This window comes from Solea senegalensis, linkage group LG18 (genome assembly GCF_019176455.1).
Source record: "Solea senegalensis isolate Sse05_10M linkage group LG18, IFAPA_SoseM_1, whole genome shotgun sequence".
In the NCBI taxonomy this organism is placed as follows: Eukaryota; Metazoa; Chordata; class Actinopteri; order Pleuronectiformes; family Soleidae; genus Solea; species Solea senegalensis.
This window is the reverse complement of record NC_058041.1, coordinates 16,666,164-16,683,504: the sequence shown is the minus strand read 5'-3', so window position 1 is coordinate 16,683,504 and position 17,341 is coordinate 16,666,164. Positions and strand designations below refer to the sequence as shown.

Genomic DNA, 17,341 nt, shown 5'->3' with positions numbered 1-17,341 from the left:
ACCCTCGGTCCAAATCCTGCAATTCAGAAACCTTCTGAGGACAGATTGTTATCAGAACATGTTCTGGAACTGCAGCTGTGTGTTAATCAAGGCCTGGTTCCACTGCTCATTTGTCATAATCTCACACTGAGGGTTAAACACTCTGTGTTTGTCAGGCGCTCTGTTAAACCTCCCTCTTCAAACACAGCCTGCTCCGCTCTGAGCTCACATTTCCTGGTTCCCTCCCCCTCAGATCTGCAGTTTCAACGGAGGTAGGAACAAACATGAGGCAGAGAACAGCAGACCACAGGCTCCGCCCACCGCACTAACATGCAGTTCTGTTTCTGGGGAAGTGAAACTCAGACAGTTGTCGTTACCGAGAAGTGAAATGGCGCAGCAAAGAAATCCGCTGGAGCGAGAGCAATTGTGCTGTTCGATCTGTTTGGATCTTCTGAAGGATCCGGGGAGTCTTCACTGTGGACACAGCTACTGTATGAACTGCATCAAAAACCACTGGGACAAAGAGGATGAGAAGAGGATCTACAGCTGCCCTCAGTGTAGAAAGACCTTCACACCGAGGCCTGAACTGATGAAAAACACCATATTAGCAGATTTAGTGGAGGAACTGAAGAAGACTGGACTCCACGCTGCTCCTGCTCATCACTGCTATGCTGGAGCTGAAGATGTGGCCTGTGACGTCTGCACTGGCAGGAAATGTAAAGCTCTCAAGTCCTGTTTGGTTTGTTTGGTCTCTTACTGTGAGGAACATCTCCAGCCTCATTATCTATCACCTGCATTTAAGATGCACAAGCTGGTGGAGCCCTCCAAGAACCTCCAGGAGAACATCTGCCCTCGTCACAATGAGGTGATGAAGATGTTCTGCCGCACTGATCAGCAGTGTATCTGTTATCTCTGCTCTGTGGACGAGCATAAAGACCATGACACGGTCACAGCTGCAGCAGAGAGCACGCAGAAGCAGAGAGAGCTGGATCTGAGTCGAGAAGAAGTCCAGCAGAGACTCCAGGACATAGACAAAGACATGAAGGTGCTTCAACAGGAGGTGGAGGCTCTCACTCTCTCTGCTGATAAAGCCGTGAAGGACACTAACAAGACCTTCACTGAGATGATGCGTCTCCTGCAGAAAAGAAACTCTGACGTGGAGCAGCAGATCAGATCCAAGCTGGAAACTGAAGTGAGTCGAGTCAAAGATCTTCAGGAGAAGCTTCAGCAGGAGATCACTGAGCTGAAGAAGAGAGAAGCTAAACTGAAGCAGCTCTCACTCACACATGACCACAACCAGTTTCTCCTCAACTACTGCTCACTGTCAGCACTCAGTCCATCGACACACTCGTCCACCATCAACGTCCGTCCTCTGGGACACTTTGAGAACGTGACAGCGGCTGTGGCAAAGGTCAGAGGTCAACTGCAGAACTTCCTGACCGAGACATGGACAAACATCTCACTGGCTGTGGCTGAAGTAGATGTTTTACTGACAGAACCAGAGCCAAAGACCAGAGCTGAATTCCTCAGATATTCACAGGAAATCACACTGGATCCAAACACAGTAAACACACGGCTGTTATTATCTGAGGGGAACAGAAAAGTAAGCTTCACGAAACATCCGTTTCATCACACAGACAGATTCACTGGTATTTATCCTCAGGTCCTGAGTAAAGAGTGTCTGACTGGACGTTGTTACTGGGAGGTGGAGTGGAGAGGAAAAGAAGTTTGTGTAGCAGTGACGTACACGGACATCAGCAGATCAGCACATGAATGTAAATTTGGATACAATGACAAATCTTGGAGTTTATATTATTGGAGAAACAATTGTGAGTTTGTTCACAACAGTATCCAGACTTACGTCTCAGGTGATTTGTCCTCCAGAGTAGGAGTTTACCTGGACCACAGAGCAGGTCTTCTGTCCTTCTACAGCATCTCTGACACCATGACTCTGCTCCACAGAGTCCAGACCACGTTCACTCAGCCTCTCTATGCTGGAGTCCAGTTTTATCCTCATTTTGGAAGCACAGCTGAGTTCTGTAAACTCAAATAGACTTGAGTTATCGAAGGAGCAGTTGGTTTAAAGAGTCTTTTTAAAGTGTAGGCTTATATTGACAGTTTTTGTGTAGAAGTCTTACAAAGAATGTACATACTGCAAAAAAAGGAAGAGCAATGAGGATAATAAATAAGGCTGGATATATATAATTCTGATGATCAAGGATTGGGTTTGAAGCTTCCTAATAACCTTCAAGAGATGTTCCAGGACAGGGACGGAAGGTAAAACCTGAGAGTGAGGGAAAATGTAAACTATCCTTGTGTACGAATCACTCTTTTTGATATAATGTGTATTTCAGTCTGTTTCAGTTTATATGCAAACATAAGTCCTTGTTTTTAGTACAGAAATGGTGAGGGTCAAGCACATTGTTGAGTGTTTGTATATGTATATACTCTTTATGGAATTCGAAAATGTTGATGCTTTCTGTCTTTGCTTTTTTCAGTTTTATTGTACTTGTTTTCATGACAAAAATAAAGAAAGAAAAGAAGTCTTTTAATCATTTTTGGGTCAAAATATCAATTTGGTGATATATCGTCGTACTTCCTCATGCAGTGCGAGTGCAAATATCAATATTTTAATTAATAAATGAAGGCACTACGTTTCACTCACCGGGCGCCACTACTTCATGTCTCCTCACGGTGGCGCTGCTCAGATGAATGAGGGGGAAAGTGACCTGGCTGAAGAAGAGGGAGTTTACAGATCATCCATCCATGATGTTCATGACCTTACATAGACTGTATGACCTTTGACCTTTGTTCTCTAAGTTGTGAACAAAAAGAGAAATCCTGCACTTTCACGTTAACGTTTTTGTTTTTGTTTTAGTCTACAAATGTGCAAATGTGCATCACACTGCTGACGTTGGATACAGTTAGTGTGAAAGGTCAAAGTCAAATAGCCAATGGACTAAAGACACACATGAACATAACGACAATAATAATAAAATAACCCTCAAGAGACACATCACATTGTTTGTGTGCCAGGAGTGGTGTTGGAAATGTTACTTTTAAAAAGTAATTAGTTACAGTTCTCCCAAGAGGTAACTGAATTAGTTACTGAGTTACAAATTATAAATGTAACTAGTTACTAGGGAAAGTAACTATTGTGTTACTTTCAAGTACATTTTAAATACTCAAAGAATTTGGACCCCATCTCCACCCCTTTTTAACAGAACTTAAAATTCATGTGCATGTTCAATTATTTATGATAAATCAGAATATTGATGAAATGAAATGGACACTTCTTGTAAGTCACTTTGGATAAAAGCGTCTGCTAAATGACATGTAATGTAATGTAATAAATTATTAACAGAAACTAAATCAAATCTAAACTATTTTAATGTTGCTGTGGGACGAAGTGAGTCTAGCCACCAATCAAATGTTATTGTAGATACTATGTTTATAAATTAGATCAATAAAAATAACACGATAGATGTTTTAGAACTTTTGATATTTATTGTACCTCAACGGGCCACAACTGGCCATCAAATAAATCCAAATTAAATTATGTTGTTGTTATATGTTAAGCAATGTACCAAAAATAAATAACAAATACAAACATATACAATATATGAAATAACTCAAAATAGTGCACAATAGTGCTTCTACTTACTTCATTGAAAAAGTAAACAGTTATGAAATGCTTTCAATATTACTGAAAAGTGGAATGAATAGCAAAACTAAGGCATCCAAATGTAAACAGGTAATACATTCAAAATAAATAATTAATAAATTAATAATTTTGAACTATAATTCCACCCACATATATCAGAATGGCAATCTACAACTTTTTAGAACTTTTTAAATATATTTGTCTGTGCTTTTGAAATATTAAAATGTCAAAAGTGCTGCCCACTGCTCCTGTGCCCGGTTTGTGTGTGTTCACTATTGTGTAAAAAGGATTAGTTATATGAATAATTTATCACTAGTGTGTGTGCAGAATTAACAAATTCTAATTAAAGTTAGTGATAATTGAGTAATTGCATCTTTTTTTTCCTCCCCAGAACAATGTATACACTGGATTTTTTTTAAAGAATTCAGTAAATGAGACGACCCACACTTTGGGAAACACTATATGCCTGTAGGGGCCAAAATGCATATTTGGTCTGTTTGTTTATTGTTTATTTTGAAAGGTCACTCATACTGTTTTTTTGGTCATGTCACTTCCGTTTTGATTGACACATGGGTGTGGTTTAATCTATACACCTGGGCACTCGGACGGGCGGTGGGTAAGAGAGAAAGGGGGTTAGTGGCGTTCCTGATTTATATTTTCTGTTTACCGTCAAATCGCCAAGAATAAATCGTCAAACAATAAACATCACTGGACTTGGATTCATTTGAATGACGCGTAACTGCCTGGAGCCCACCTAAGCCTCTTAGCGACCTTTTATAGGAAAACTGTCGCTACAATGCCTATGTGAAGTTTGTGTATTTGTTCATGTTAGTATTATATGGTTGTATTAAATTGTGATATTTCAATATTATTATATATATATTGTCCAATTTTATTGTTGAGGTGCTGTTAATGTTACCGCACGTTTAATTCAGCGGAACGTTTAGTTGCTCTGGTGCTTGTTTCCGCGGAAGGTAAATAGGAAGCACCAAAAGGAAGTTGTTGTCAAGCATCTATTGCACTAGTCGCACCAATCGTAGAAATGTGTTTGGACTTATATCTTTTTAAAATCATAGACATTCAAATATAACTCTGGAGGAAGCAGTCGCCTTGTTGGAACTATATCTAGTTGTAATGATAATTTCATTTTCCTGGGCTATTTATTTTATATTCGTGTCGAAGCCACTATTTGGGAAAAATTAGCTAACGTTAGCAATGGGTCGATGACACAGACTGCGGCAGCGGAGTTGTTGTTGGACTGGACACCGCGCCGGATTTTGCTCCGGTGAACGAGTGAGAGGCACAGATGGATTTCTCTAAGTTCCTGGACGATGATTTTGATGTGAAAGAGTGGGTGAACGGCGCCTTCAATGTGGTACAGAAGGACGCACCGGGGAAAGCGGACACACACGCAGCCACACTGGTCATGAAACTTCAACTGTTCATCCAGGAAGTCAATAATGCCATTGAAGGTCAGTCAGTAAATGTAAACTAAACTACTCTGTAGCCAGCTTCCTGTATTTAATGTGTCCACACAGCGCCAGTGTATTTATATCGATATATATCCTGGTATTTTATATTCTATTGTTTATTTATTTTTCATTATTCTAAACTGCTATTTCTGCATTTGTGTGTGTTTTTCACTCACATTAAAAAATTAAAACTCTAACAATATAAGTGTATATACACAGTGTGTTTTTAAAATAAGTAAAAGAGCAGTACATGGTGCCGAAGAACAGTTGGGGCTGTTTATCTTGGTACATTTCCTATTGGAAATGCAAAAAGAATACATACTGTACTGTACTCTGTGTAAAACAGCAATGTGTTATGTCCAGCATCATCTTCCTGTATAGCTACAAGGGTGTCCTTGACTTGACAAACGGGTCACTTGACAGGCTTCAAACTTGGCAGGTGTGTGTAATGTCAACTTTGACTTTGTTTGCATAAGAAATGCAAGCGATATATCGCTAAACAAGCTGCTTCCGCATGCATCAAGACAGTCTTGCTAATAGAGAGAGCATATGCAACATGATGTTAAAGCCTGAGATGCTGCTACTGCATTAATACTCTTCATGTTGACAGATGTAATCCATGCACTAATTCCACTCTTTCGGTTTGTGATCACTGCCACATAATCCCAGCATATATTTTAAGATCCGTCTCATTTCAGTCATAAAAGCATTCAGAAGTCTGAATATTTCCTCACCCAGTGTCCTCACTGATGAAGTATAATTTATTGCTAATTGTTTTCCAGACACCCAATAATCCCTGACTTCACTTTGAGAACCACTGGTCTACACAACAGATTTTACATTTCTAAATAAAACCATCACTATTTAAAATTTTGTAGGGAGATGATCTTTACAAAACATACTTCTCTGTAACCAGGGGTTTGAAATGATGTGTTCTAATGGAGAACAATTATATTATCTGTCTAATATATCTATTGTATTGATTGATTTAATTAATTATGATTTTTTTCAGTGAGTTAATTTGCATAGATTTAGTCTTAACAGTATTGATCTTCAGGGTACTTCCTGATGATCCACTTGAGGATCTATCCTAGGAGTAAACATAATAAATGTAAACAGTAAACACCACCTCTGTCAGTGGAAGTTGCTTCTCCTACGGTCGAAATAATAAACGGGAAACTCCGCAATCAATCTGTTGAATTTAACAAAATACAACGATACAACAAGTGTAAGCACGACAGAGATCACCAGCCTGTACAGTTTGCCAAACTGTTTCCAATTTCTTTTTTGTAAGACCAACATCAAAGAGAATTCCATATAATGACTCATTTGAGATTGTGCTTCTGGAGTGTGGAATATACATTCTAATGTCCTAAAAGTCCTAATGTTCTTGTCTTTTCCTTCATTAACTGATGCACTGCTGTGTTTGTGTTTGCAGAGAGCAGTAACCAGGCCCTCCAAAACATGCCCAGGGTGCTGCGGGATGTGGAGGCTGTGAAACAGGAGGCTTCCTTCCTCAAGGATCAAATGGTCCTGGTCAAAGAAGACATCAAGAAATTTGAGCAGGACACTGTGAAGTCAATGCAGGTGTTTCACCCTTTCCTGTGCTTTCATACCACACACTTTTTATTTACATAGTTAAAACAAAGGTTCATATCTACACCAACTGTTAAACAAATCATTAACTTCTAACCTGTGGTTGTGCAAATATTAATCTTGCATGTTATTAAAATGCTAAGTGCATGTATGTTTTGAAATATGAGCTCATAAGAATATAACAAAATAACAGAGGCCCATAAATGTTTGAGGAAACTGTGCCATCCAAAATTCTTATTCCCTTTACCTGATTACCTGTTTTAAATACCACAGTACCTGTGTGGGCATCACCTACACAACAGCAGCATGTACTCAAAGCCTGGCAGCTCGTGTACAGCTTGATCTTCTTAAGTATGACCATTTATGTGTATATCTTCTTGGATTGTGTTCACCAGGTTTTGGTGGAGATAGATCAGGTGAAGAGCCACATGCAGCTGGCAGCTGAGGCCCTACAGGAGGCAGACAAATGGAGCACACTGAGTGCAGACATTGAGGAGACCTTCAAAACACAGGTATAATTTAAGGCCTGAAGCCACAGGACTTAACATTGTGTGTTTTTGTAAAGCCTTTTGTACCTTTGGGCCTGGTACCGTCTGCCCTTGGTTCATATCTGTATAAATATTCCCAGAATGAAAATCAGGATAGGGAATTAATTTGTTATTCTTGCAATTTATGTAACCAAACTGGGTGTATACAAAGGTATACATATTTTTCCCTTGAAGAGAGGAGTCTCAAACCTCATCTAGGGTGAACAAACTGAGGGAAAGACATAATCCTCGGTCAGTGTTAAGCACTATCAAACATTATTTATCATGAACACAGAACCATTGCTCGTTGAAAGTCCAGTTGTTAGGGTTACCCCGGGATTCCACTGAATGTGTATGTGCTGCGTCTCCGTTGCTGCATCAGAAGTGAGTCCGCTTTTGTAAATGTGTCAGCTTCCACCGACTACATTCGCGTCATGTACCAGCTGTGTCCTTGCTCCGGCAGTCCGTCTCATACACAGAGAATATGCAAGAGTTCTGTTTTTGCCAGATGATGGACCACAAGGCTTCAATTCAGCAGAATTTGGCATGAGCAGGACCGGAAGTCAAACCCTGATGCAAGCATTCGGTCTATTTTCAGAATAAAATCAGGATAGGGATTATTTTGATAATCCATTAAACTGTTGATTATTTTTCCGATTATTCGATTATTAATCAGATAAAATTAATTTACCTCGAATTTACATTGGTTCTCTTCTTCTTCTTCTTCTTTTACAGCGGTCGGCATCCAGCTTAATGGCGCATACTTGCCACGGCTTTGGTTGGCTTACTGCCCCACATTAGGGCGTAGCAACTGTACGTGTAATAACGTAGACCCAACTAATCGATATTTGATTTTAAATTAGTTGCCAACTATTTTAATAATCGATTTTGAACGATTAGTTGTTGCAGCCCTATTTCACTTATCTACACCAATAACACTCTTGCAAATCCAGTATTCCCTTCTCGTTTCTCGGTCAGTCATTGAAAAATCTGTTTCTTTGTGTTTTACGGTACATATGTAGTTTTTAAATTACCTGATATTCGCACAGCAGCTCACGTCAGGTGCTGGCTGACGGATTGAGCGCACACAGCAACAGTGCAAAGCAGCCGCAACATGCTGCCATATGTAGTCCGTGGACTCCCGGGGTTAGAGTTAGTTATTCAGATTTTTTTTTGTATGTAAAAGAAGACAAATACAGTTCCGGGATAACTTTATTCCACCATTTTTTTACTTTTTGAATTAGAAGCATTCACAAATTCTAAAAAAAATAATATGAATCACATCTCTACAACATTTATAAATTTAATTTATCTATAAATATCACATAAGTATACATACATAAGTAATCGAACCTTGACCAAACACTTTTGTGGATAATTTCAAAACAGAAATATGACGCTGTACCCTTGTATCATACCTGAAATAAAAGGAATGTCGCTATGGTGCTACACAGGCTTAGCCGGAGTGTTAGGGTCAGGATTAGTCAACAAAAGTGATCACTCTACAAAGAACTGGGAAAGTGACAAATTCATGTCAAACACCAACACAATTAACAAAGCTGATTATTCCACAGAGACTTTGTGTCTCCATAATTCTAATGAAATATGTCCACGGTCATTAGATTATTATGTGTCATCTTGTGCGGTGATCTTCAGAATTGGAGGTAGTCAGGCTGTGCACATGCCTGTCTTTATGATGCCTCTGTTCTACTTGGCCAAGTATTTTCAAACAAATTCATTCAAATGAAGTCATCACAGACTCCAGGGTCTTTTTTTTTTTTACTGTTCTCCAAAACCTAACGTAAACCAACACTGTAAACTGCCCCCCGGTGGATTTAAATCTGACCCTAGATACAGTAGCTGATGTGAACAGTTCACAGAAAAATGGGATCAAAAATATCAAAGTTTTCATAAGTGCAGTATAAAGTATTGTTATGCTTGCTGCTTTATTCTTTATCCTCCCTTTATTCTTCCAGGATCTTGCAGTGATCTCCTCCAAGCTGACCAGCATGCAGAGCAGCCTGGCCATGCTGGTGGACACACCTGACTACTCTGAGAAGTGTGTCCACCTGGAGGCTCTGAAAAACAGATTGGAGGCTCTGGCCAGCCCACAAATAGTAGCAACCTTTAACTCCATGTCTATAGGTAAACACCTGTGATTTATCCCATCTTCCACTCATTTGTTTACTATTTCCTGTGCGTGTGTGTACACCAAGTATTTGTACATGTGTGTCTCTGCAGACCAAGCCAAGCTGTTTGTTAAAGTCTTCACTGAGATAGACAGAATGCCACAGCTTCTTGCCTACTATTATAAGTGTCATAAGGTTGGTTGTCTCCCTGACATTAGTAAAATAAATAACAATTATCTTATACTTGTATGTAAGTAAGGTGGAGGCTTTCTCTAATATCTGTTTTTGAATGAATTGCTTGTTTTGGCATGTGCAGGGTCAGCTGGTGAACATATGGCAGGATCTCACTCAGAGTGAGCTCAGTCTGAATCAGCAGCTGTCCGAGTTCTACGACACTTTAGTGTCCACATGGCACACTCAGCTGCAGTGGAGCAGCCAGGTCTGGAACTACATTTCATCAGTGATAATTCAGTAACAAGTTCCATCAGTAATCATTCAGAGAGGGACACGGAACCTAACCTGAACTGTTAACATCCACCAGGTGTTCAAGAATCCTTATGAGGTGGTGACAGTGCTGCTCATCCAGACTCTGGGGGCTATGGTGCCGTCCATCTCTTTGTGCCTGAGCACAACCATGGAGCGGACAGGTCAAGAGCAGCGTCTCGACACCCTGTTAGAACTGTACCAAACCACGTCCAGCTTTGCACACAGCCTGGAGGCCGCCATGCTGCCACACCTGGGTTTGTCACGCCAAGAAATGACCAAACCAAAACATAGAAACTAAATATCGATTGTGGGTGTGAGACAGGTTTCAAGTTAACCCTTGTACTCCTTCTTCTTCTTCTTCTCCTTCTTCAGGTAAGAATAACCTGCTGAAAGTCAATGAGCTTGTCTGTGCCCTTTACGACCCCTATAAACTCTATCAACTACAGTACGGAGGTCTAGAGGAAGCTCATCTCCTCATCCAGATCAGTGCTGTACCTTTGGTAATACACACACACACACACACACACACACACACACACACACAAAATTAAACTGCTGCCAACAATATGGCTAACTTCCTGTCCATAAACTTACAAGCTGATAAGACCACGTTTTTGTGGAGTTCTAGCCCCTGATTCATGCCTCTGATGTGGTTTGTTTGTGACGTAGTGAGACCAAACCTAGGATCCAGACTCTTTTCTTCTTGAAAGAGATGTTCCCACACCAGTACTCAAGTACTCGGGAGCACTTAAAGCCGCTCAAAGCCACCAACTTGCTGCAGATTCTTTGCCCACAGATGAAAAACAGTGGCCAGATGGTGGTTTTGTGGCCATTTACCTGTAGGAAGCAGGAAATGTTAGGGCCTCCCAGACTCAGAGGATAGACACAGTTTAACAGTAGGGCCCCCTTTACACCTGGCATTAGAATGGGTTTTCTGTGATCAGATCGCAATTGGATGGTGCTTCACCACATGCATTTACACCTGCTACCATATCAACAACAATGTAAGCTGCACGTGAAGTCCTGCTATTACAGGGTGTCAGCAGGGTTTTAAAAAGTATTAAAAGTTGATAAATCAATTTTGGGAAAATGAAGGCCCTTAAAAAGTATTAAAAAGTCTTGATGGTGGTTTCATGAGGTATTAAATTTTGTCCACAGATTTTGACTTCTAAAAATATGCATGAATGTATTTATTTTGTTTGTTGAAAACAGCGATGCACAGACATGCTGGCCCTGCAAGATTGGCTCAGGGCCGTGCGCGCACACATGACGTTACGCATCTTGCGTCAGCGAACGCACTACTCCCAGCACGAAATAGTATCCGAAATCGCACGAAAATAAACTCCAAAAAGCATCAGACATGGGAAAATTGGTTGGAGATCCCTGAATTTCAGCAATGGCTGAAGCCTGTTAATAGTAAATACTAAATATTAAACACTAAAATACTAAAACTTTAGAGAAGAACAGCAAGAAAATGATGCTTCTCTGCATGTTTGTAAGTGAGCAGACAATTATGTGTGTGTGTCTGAGAGTGTGTTTGGCCCCAACCAGAGAATGATGCTGAATTTAAACCACATTTTCAAACACTTATGGACTTTTTTTAATCATTAAAATCTGGCTTGATGGTTAGTATCAGGCCACACGGTTGTTGTGGTGGTTAGACCTGGTGGAAGGACTAAATGTTCTCCTCTGTGTTGGAGATCCCTGAATTTCAGCAATGGTTGAAGCCTGTTGCTGAGAGCTTTTTGTATATATTGCAGAAAGAAGATAAGCATCGCCTTGATGGGCATCAACACTGTTCAAGTTTTGTTCCTTTCCAGCTTATGAGTTCCTTTTTATGGTTGTGCTCTACAGATTTAATTGCAAACTAAGTTAAAAATGTGTTGCCTATTACAGCTTGAAGTGGTGATAAGGTCTTAAAATATTTTGAGGAGGTCTCAAAAAAGTCTTAAAAAGGTATTGAAATTAAATCAGGATTCCTGCATATACCCATATGGACTCCTCTTTGCTTGTTGACGCAGGGGGAAGTTTTCTTACTGCTTTCACGTTAGCTGTGCACAGAGCCACCAATGAGTAATTTCCGCTCACATAGTTGTTGTGGGTGGAGTGGAGACGCGTCAGAGACTCTGTTCATTGTGGTCTCGATGCGCCGCCAATTACCTCCCGAAAGGGTTTGGCAGATCAGATAACAACCCGTCCTCCGATGTATTACACCTATACTTAAAAGTGGTCAGGTGCTATCCGATTGCAATCTGATCACAGAAAAAGCATTTCAATGCCACGTGTTCAGGGGGCCTAGAAGTGGGAATGGGCATGGGCATATATATATTGCAAAAATGCTATTTGAATATTTGCAGATGTTGTTCGTCAAATATTCCAAACACCAGCACATGAGCGTACACAGGGTGTTGCTAATGAGATGCATTCAAAGACCGTGGTAAAGGGGCAACTGTAGCACAGAGCTAGAGCAAGTTGTCTTTCAACTGGAAGGTTGTCCGCTCGTCTTCATGGCTATGGGTCCATGGGCGCCGCATGGAAGTGTGTGTGTGAATGGTTGAATGGCGAAACAGTGAGAAGTACGTGGAGAAATTTACACCGGTGCATTTTTGGACGGATCAGGGGACTGAATTTATGCTCTGTCAGCTCAAAGGATCAAATATTTTGAAGTAAATGGAGGGCAGAAATGACAATCGACAAGTAGCCACCAGCTAAAAGAAACGTCTAATACTAATACACTTTGCATTCTGTCTTTTCTTTAGGAACGTGGGGAAGTCATTGATTGTGCGGAAGAGTTGAGCCACTCTGTCAGCAAGTTGTTTGGCCTGGCCAGTGGTGCTGTGGACCGCTGTGTCAAACTGAGTGAAGGACTGGCCGTGTGTGGCCTCCTTAAAGCACTCAAAGCCCTTTTCTCCAAGTAAAATACCTTTGCACTCAAATACAATACACGGTTCTTTTTCTTTGTTGGTAGAAATACAAATATTTTTTACAGTAGATTAAGCTGACTTAAATTGATTGTAAATTGCTAGTTTTAATATTGTGCTTTTTTTTCCCTCAGGTATGTATCTGACTTCTCCATAACTCTGCAGTCAATCAGGAAAAAGTGTAAATTGGAGGACACCCCAAATTCGTCCGTTTTTCAGGAGGACTGGACAGCCTTCCAGAACTCAGTCAGGTCCATTCTCATTTCTACTTAAAATCAAGACGCCAACCCATTTGAGTGACAGCTACCTGTTCCAAACTGCTCGCTCCCCCTTGTGTGTTTGACACAGTAAGAGATGTTTCTCTGTTGTGTTTCGCAGGATTATTGCCACCTGTGGTGAGTTACTAAGACAATGTGGAGCCTTTGAGCAACAGCTCTCAAACAAGTAAGAGAAGTTTTTCATAGTTCAAGTAAACGGTTAATGATTTTGCTTCTGCAGTTTCACACTCCCCACACATCAGTGGCATGCGTACTACTGGGGTCAAACTGCTGACCTTTGGGCCTTCTGCTCAATTTGTGATCCATCGTTCCATTTAAAAAACATTTTTTTATTAGAAATGATTGTTAAGCAAATGTTTGTGATCTCTTTAATCCCTCTTGTAGGATCCTGAGTACAGCAGGTAAGTACTTGTCAGATTCGTACAGCCCCCGCAGTCTGGCAGGCATCCAGGAGGTCAGCTGCACCGAGAGGAAGAGCGCCACCAAGAATCCCTGGCAGGAATATAACTACCTGCAGAGGGGCAATATGGCTGAATATAACAGCCTGATGGAGGTCCTCTACTCATTAAAGGTATGGAGCTGAGCAGGATGTCCAGAAGTGAAAAGTTTCTCCTGGAGTGAACAGACATGTTATCAGGGATCCTCTGCAGCTGTGTATTTCTTTCTCTGGTCTCACAGGAGAAGGGCACAGGAAACTCCAGCCTGTTTACTGAACCCAGAGCAGCTCTGACCAGACTCAACCAGCAGGCCAACCAGCTGGCGTTCGACTCCGTCTTCCTGCAGATCAAACACCAGCTGTGTCTCGTCTCCAAGATGGAGGTGATGGAGGTGTCATGCGTCTGTCTTAGCGGATTTCACATGCAGATGATACGCTTTGAGTGCAGATTGTCAGTGTGAGTGAGCATGAGAGCACTGTTTGTATCTATTTTTAAATACCGCGTTTGTGATTAGAGTCAAGAGGAGCCTGGTTTTGGAGAGAGCTACACAGAGGACCTGCCTACTTTCAGCCTGTCTCCACAAGAATACATTACAAATGTAAGTTAGACTGTATCTAAATGTAAGTTAATCCCCCGCCCCCAAAATAAAAGTCAGTACAGATCAATATCGGGTGTATTAAACACTATTCTTTTCATCTTTTTCTCTTCCAGATAGGACAATACTTGATGTCTCTACCACTCCATCTGGAGCCATTTGTGACCCAGGAGGATCCAGCTTTAGAAATGGCCTTACATGCTGGGAAGCTGCCTTTCCCACCAGAACAAGGTTATTGACCTCACTAAAAGTGTATAAGCATAGAAATGTAACTTCCATACCATATTAAACTAGGAATGAATGTATTTCCTGTTGCTGAACAAGGGCAGTTGAGGGGATAGCACAAGTTTCTCTTACCATGGGTTTTTGGGATGTTGACCTTTTGGCTCACTTATGTCCCTTAAGTGATAAAACATCACCTGCTATCTCTTCCAGGTGATGACCTTCCTGAGCTGGACAACACAGCAGACTATTGGCTGGGCTCCATTGCCCGGGCAACCATGCAGACGTACTGTGATGCCATTCTGCTCATCCCCAAACTGAGTGCCCACTCCACCAAACAGCTGGCCACAGATATAGGTACAGTTGAACAGAATCTTGCCCTCTTTTGGTGAAAGCAAACAGCGTCATTAAAGGGATTTTACATGTGGTTGTATCACCACCCCCTTCTCTAAGAACCAGCCCGTCCACATTGAAACGAGTGTAGATGAATCTGCATTTGTTTTGGTGTTTCATCCACATGGAAATGGCGTGGCTTGTGTTTTCATATAGACAACGAATACGATACTTTGGGAAAACAGTGACGTCGCAGGCCCCACCTCTCTTGTGTTGGCATTCACTGTCCCTATCATCAACCTTTTTCTTATGTGTGGAGATTGTTCTGCAATGAAAACTAACTCAAGCCATTGAGAGAAGAAGCTAGATATCACTAGATCACTATTTTAACTTGAATGAACAATATAGAGGAGTGATTGTTTCACACACGGTCAGCTGCACTGCACATCTGCCACTGTGACTCTGTGTTGTTTGTGTGGTCACGGTGCTTCTCTCTCTCTGTCAGAGCAGTAAATACAGCTAGATGAAGCTCACTGACCATTTCTTTCTTGAAAAGTATTTAGGGTTAGGCCAGAAAGTCGTTAGATTAGAGCGGAAACAATTTGAACAGTTTGAAGCTTCTTTTAATTAAAACAAACCTTCTGATTGTTTCAGCTTCTTAAAAGTGAATATTTTCTTCGTTTCTTTGCTCCACATCACGAAGAAATCATTAAAACTGAATCATTTTGGTTTTGTGGACAGAAAAAGACATTTGAGAACATCTTTTCCAGGTTTGACAAACACTGATCAACGTTTTTAACATTTACTGATATTTTATCGCGAAAATAATCCACAGATTAATCGATTATGAAAATAAAATAAGTTAGTTGCAGCTCTACGCTAGATATGTAGCTAGTAGCTTTTTTGAAAATAAGTTGCCAGGGGTCTGAAAAGTTGCTAAATATAGTGACAAAGTCACTAAGTTGTCAACGCTGTTGTTTTGGTCTGTTCACTTTTCTTTTTCTTCCTTTTTGGCTTGGTTCATTATGTTTCTGTGATTGTATACATTTGTACTATGTATAACGTCCTTTTCACCATCTGTGGTGTAACAGCGTCACTTGCACCACTCAGGCCTGGCTTATGTACGACAGCATTCGTTTGTTTCGTTTGTTATCTCAATCAATAAGAGATAACTCAAGCCTTACCCTATAAAACGTTATGTTGATGTTAGCCATGTTATCTTAGTGTTAGACGACTACTTAAACCACAATCTATCGAGTACATGAGCTATATTAGCCCGTGGGGACACAGGAGCTGCCTGATTTGGTAAGTTTGTGTTACTAAGCTAAGTTTAAACAAAGGATTTCAAACTCCAAAGTCACAGAATTATTTCAACTTGGATGATGGAGGCAACAGTGGATGAACATGTCCTCTGTGCTGTGATGTAAAATCCCAGGTTTCGCTGCATGGGATTTTATTCTGGAGTAGGAGCAATTTACAAACACAAACTTGTGTCAGTGTCTGACCATGAGTCAAAGCCATGGACATACTCTGAAGATACTGTGGATGTAAACAGGTGTAGTTTTTAGTAAATGTAGTAAATTTTGTCTCGGGTCTAAAATCATGTTCCTCCCGTCCCCGCTGGCGGCCATGTTTCCACTGAGAGTGAACAGTGACTGTGTGTCAGTACCTGATGCAACCCAAACTTTCCCTGAGTTCCCTAAGTTTAATGAATGTGTTTCATGAACCTGCTCCACAGACTATCTGAGCAACGTGATGGATGCTCTGGGCCTACAGCCGTCCCGCACCCTGCAGCACATAGTCACTCTGCTAAGGGCCAAACCTGAAAGCTACAGACAGACCGCCAAACCGCTGCCACGCCGACTGGCCTCCACCATCGCCGCCGTCCGCTGCATCGACTATTAACAGGAAAGTGGTGGAGGAGGGGACTCTGTTGGTAACAAGGGCTGACATACCATCGGGGTCTTGCTGCTGTTTGGAGGGTTATAGATCTGTTAAGAATTAAAATCAGGTTAGTTTAGACATTTTTATACTGAACCAAGTGGGTGATGTCAAAGTGGGGATAATGCCTTTCAGTTAGGTTGAGGTGAAAGTGTCTTGACTTTAGTCTCTGTTGCTGAAGCATCTGAGGAGGTAACACAGTGTACATCAGGGCATGTGTCTAATCATCTAAGCTTTCTGTATGACCAATATATTTGTCATTAATTACTTGTCCTTCCATTATGACTAATCTATAATAATAATTATTCTATTGATATTTCTGATATATGAGCTATATTGTTTTATTTTTACCTTTTTTTTTTCTGTTAAAAGGTAAGAGGTGATCTTTCGGGGTCACGGGGTCAGGACAGTTGTATGAATGATACTTTCAACACTAGGTATCCAGATTTCAATACTGGGGAAAAATGATCCATCTTTTCCTGCAGTGTGTGGCACTACTGCGATGATGGATGGATTTGGTGATGCTATGGATGTAGGTTAATAAATGCTGAGCCTTTTTCATAATTTATCATATTTATCCGATTGTGTCTTGTTTTTGTGCCACGGTCACAGTCAGCTTCCAGGACATGAAGATATATGTGATGTTACTGTAACACACAGACTCCAGACTGAGGAATGACATCAGGGCTAATGTTTGAATTACTTTTGTTTATCGTTGTTTCATTGATTTGATTTATTGGGAAAGAAAGGGTTCACATTTT

General features: G+C 40.9%; 2 protein-coding genes across 2 annotated transcripts; both read left to right on the top strand.

Annotated features, from left to right (window-relative positions):
• Positions 1-314: 314 nt before the first annotated feature.
• LOC122759714 (E3 ubiquitin/ISG15 ligase TRIM25-like) lies at positions 315-2,501 on the top strand. The gene has a single exon (XM_044014748.1). The coding sequence runs from the start codon at positions 368-370 to the stop codon at positions 2,030-2,032; it is 1,665 nt and encodes a 554-aa protein (XP_043870683.1). The 5' UTR covers positions 315-367; the 3' UTR covers positions 2,033-2,501.
• A 2,109-nt stretch (positions 2,502-4,610) lies between these two features.
• On the top strand, positions 4,611-17,148 carry cog7 (component of oligomeric golgi complex 7). Its single transcript, XM_044014746.1, has 17 exons — positions 4,611-5,115; positions 6,554-6,702; positions 7,107-7,223; positions 9,215-9,383; positions 9,480-9,562; positions 9,684-9,806; positions 9,909-10,107; positions 10,226-10,353; positions 12,613-12,767; positions 12,909-13,025; positions 13,153-13,218; positions 13,437-13,623; positions 13,731-13,871; positions 14,004-14,087; positions 14,201-14,315; positions 14,520-14,663; positions 16,378-17,148. Exons 1-17 carry the CDS (start codon positions 4,950-4,952, stop codon positions 16,542-16,544), a joined length of 2,310 nt encoding a protein of 769 aa, XP_043870681.1. The 5' UTR covers positions 4,611-4,949; the 3' UTR covers positions 16,545-17,148.
• Positions 17,149-17,341: the final 193 nt, after the last annotated feature.

What these genes read in the sequence shown, in the direction of transcription:
- LOC122759714 (XM_044014748.1), top strand. Translation starts at nt 368, where the DNA reads ATGGCGCAGCAAAGAAATCCGCTGGAGCGAGAGCAATTGTGCTGTTCG.
- cog7 (XM_044014746.1), top strand. Translation starts at nt 4,950, where the DNA reads ATGGATTTCTCTAAGTTCCTGGACGATGATTTTGATGTGAAAGAGTGG. An exon ending in CTCAAAGCCCTTTTCTCCAA is followed by an intron (nt 12,768 to 12,908) that starts GTAAAATACCTT and finishes TTTTTCCCTCAG; the next exon opens with GTATGTATCTGACTTCTCCA. An exon ending in GCCTTCCAGAACTCAGTCAG is followed by an intron (nt 13,026 to 13,152) that starts GTCCATTCTCAT and finishes TGTGTTTCGCAG; the next exon opens with GATTATTGCCACCTGTGGTG.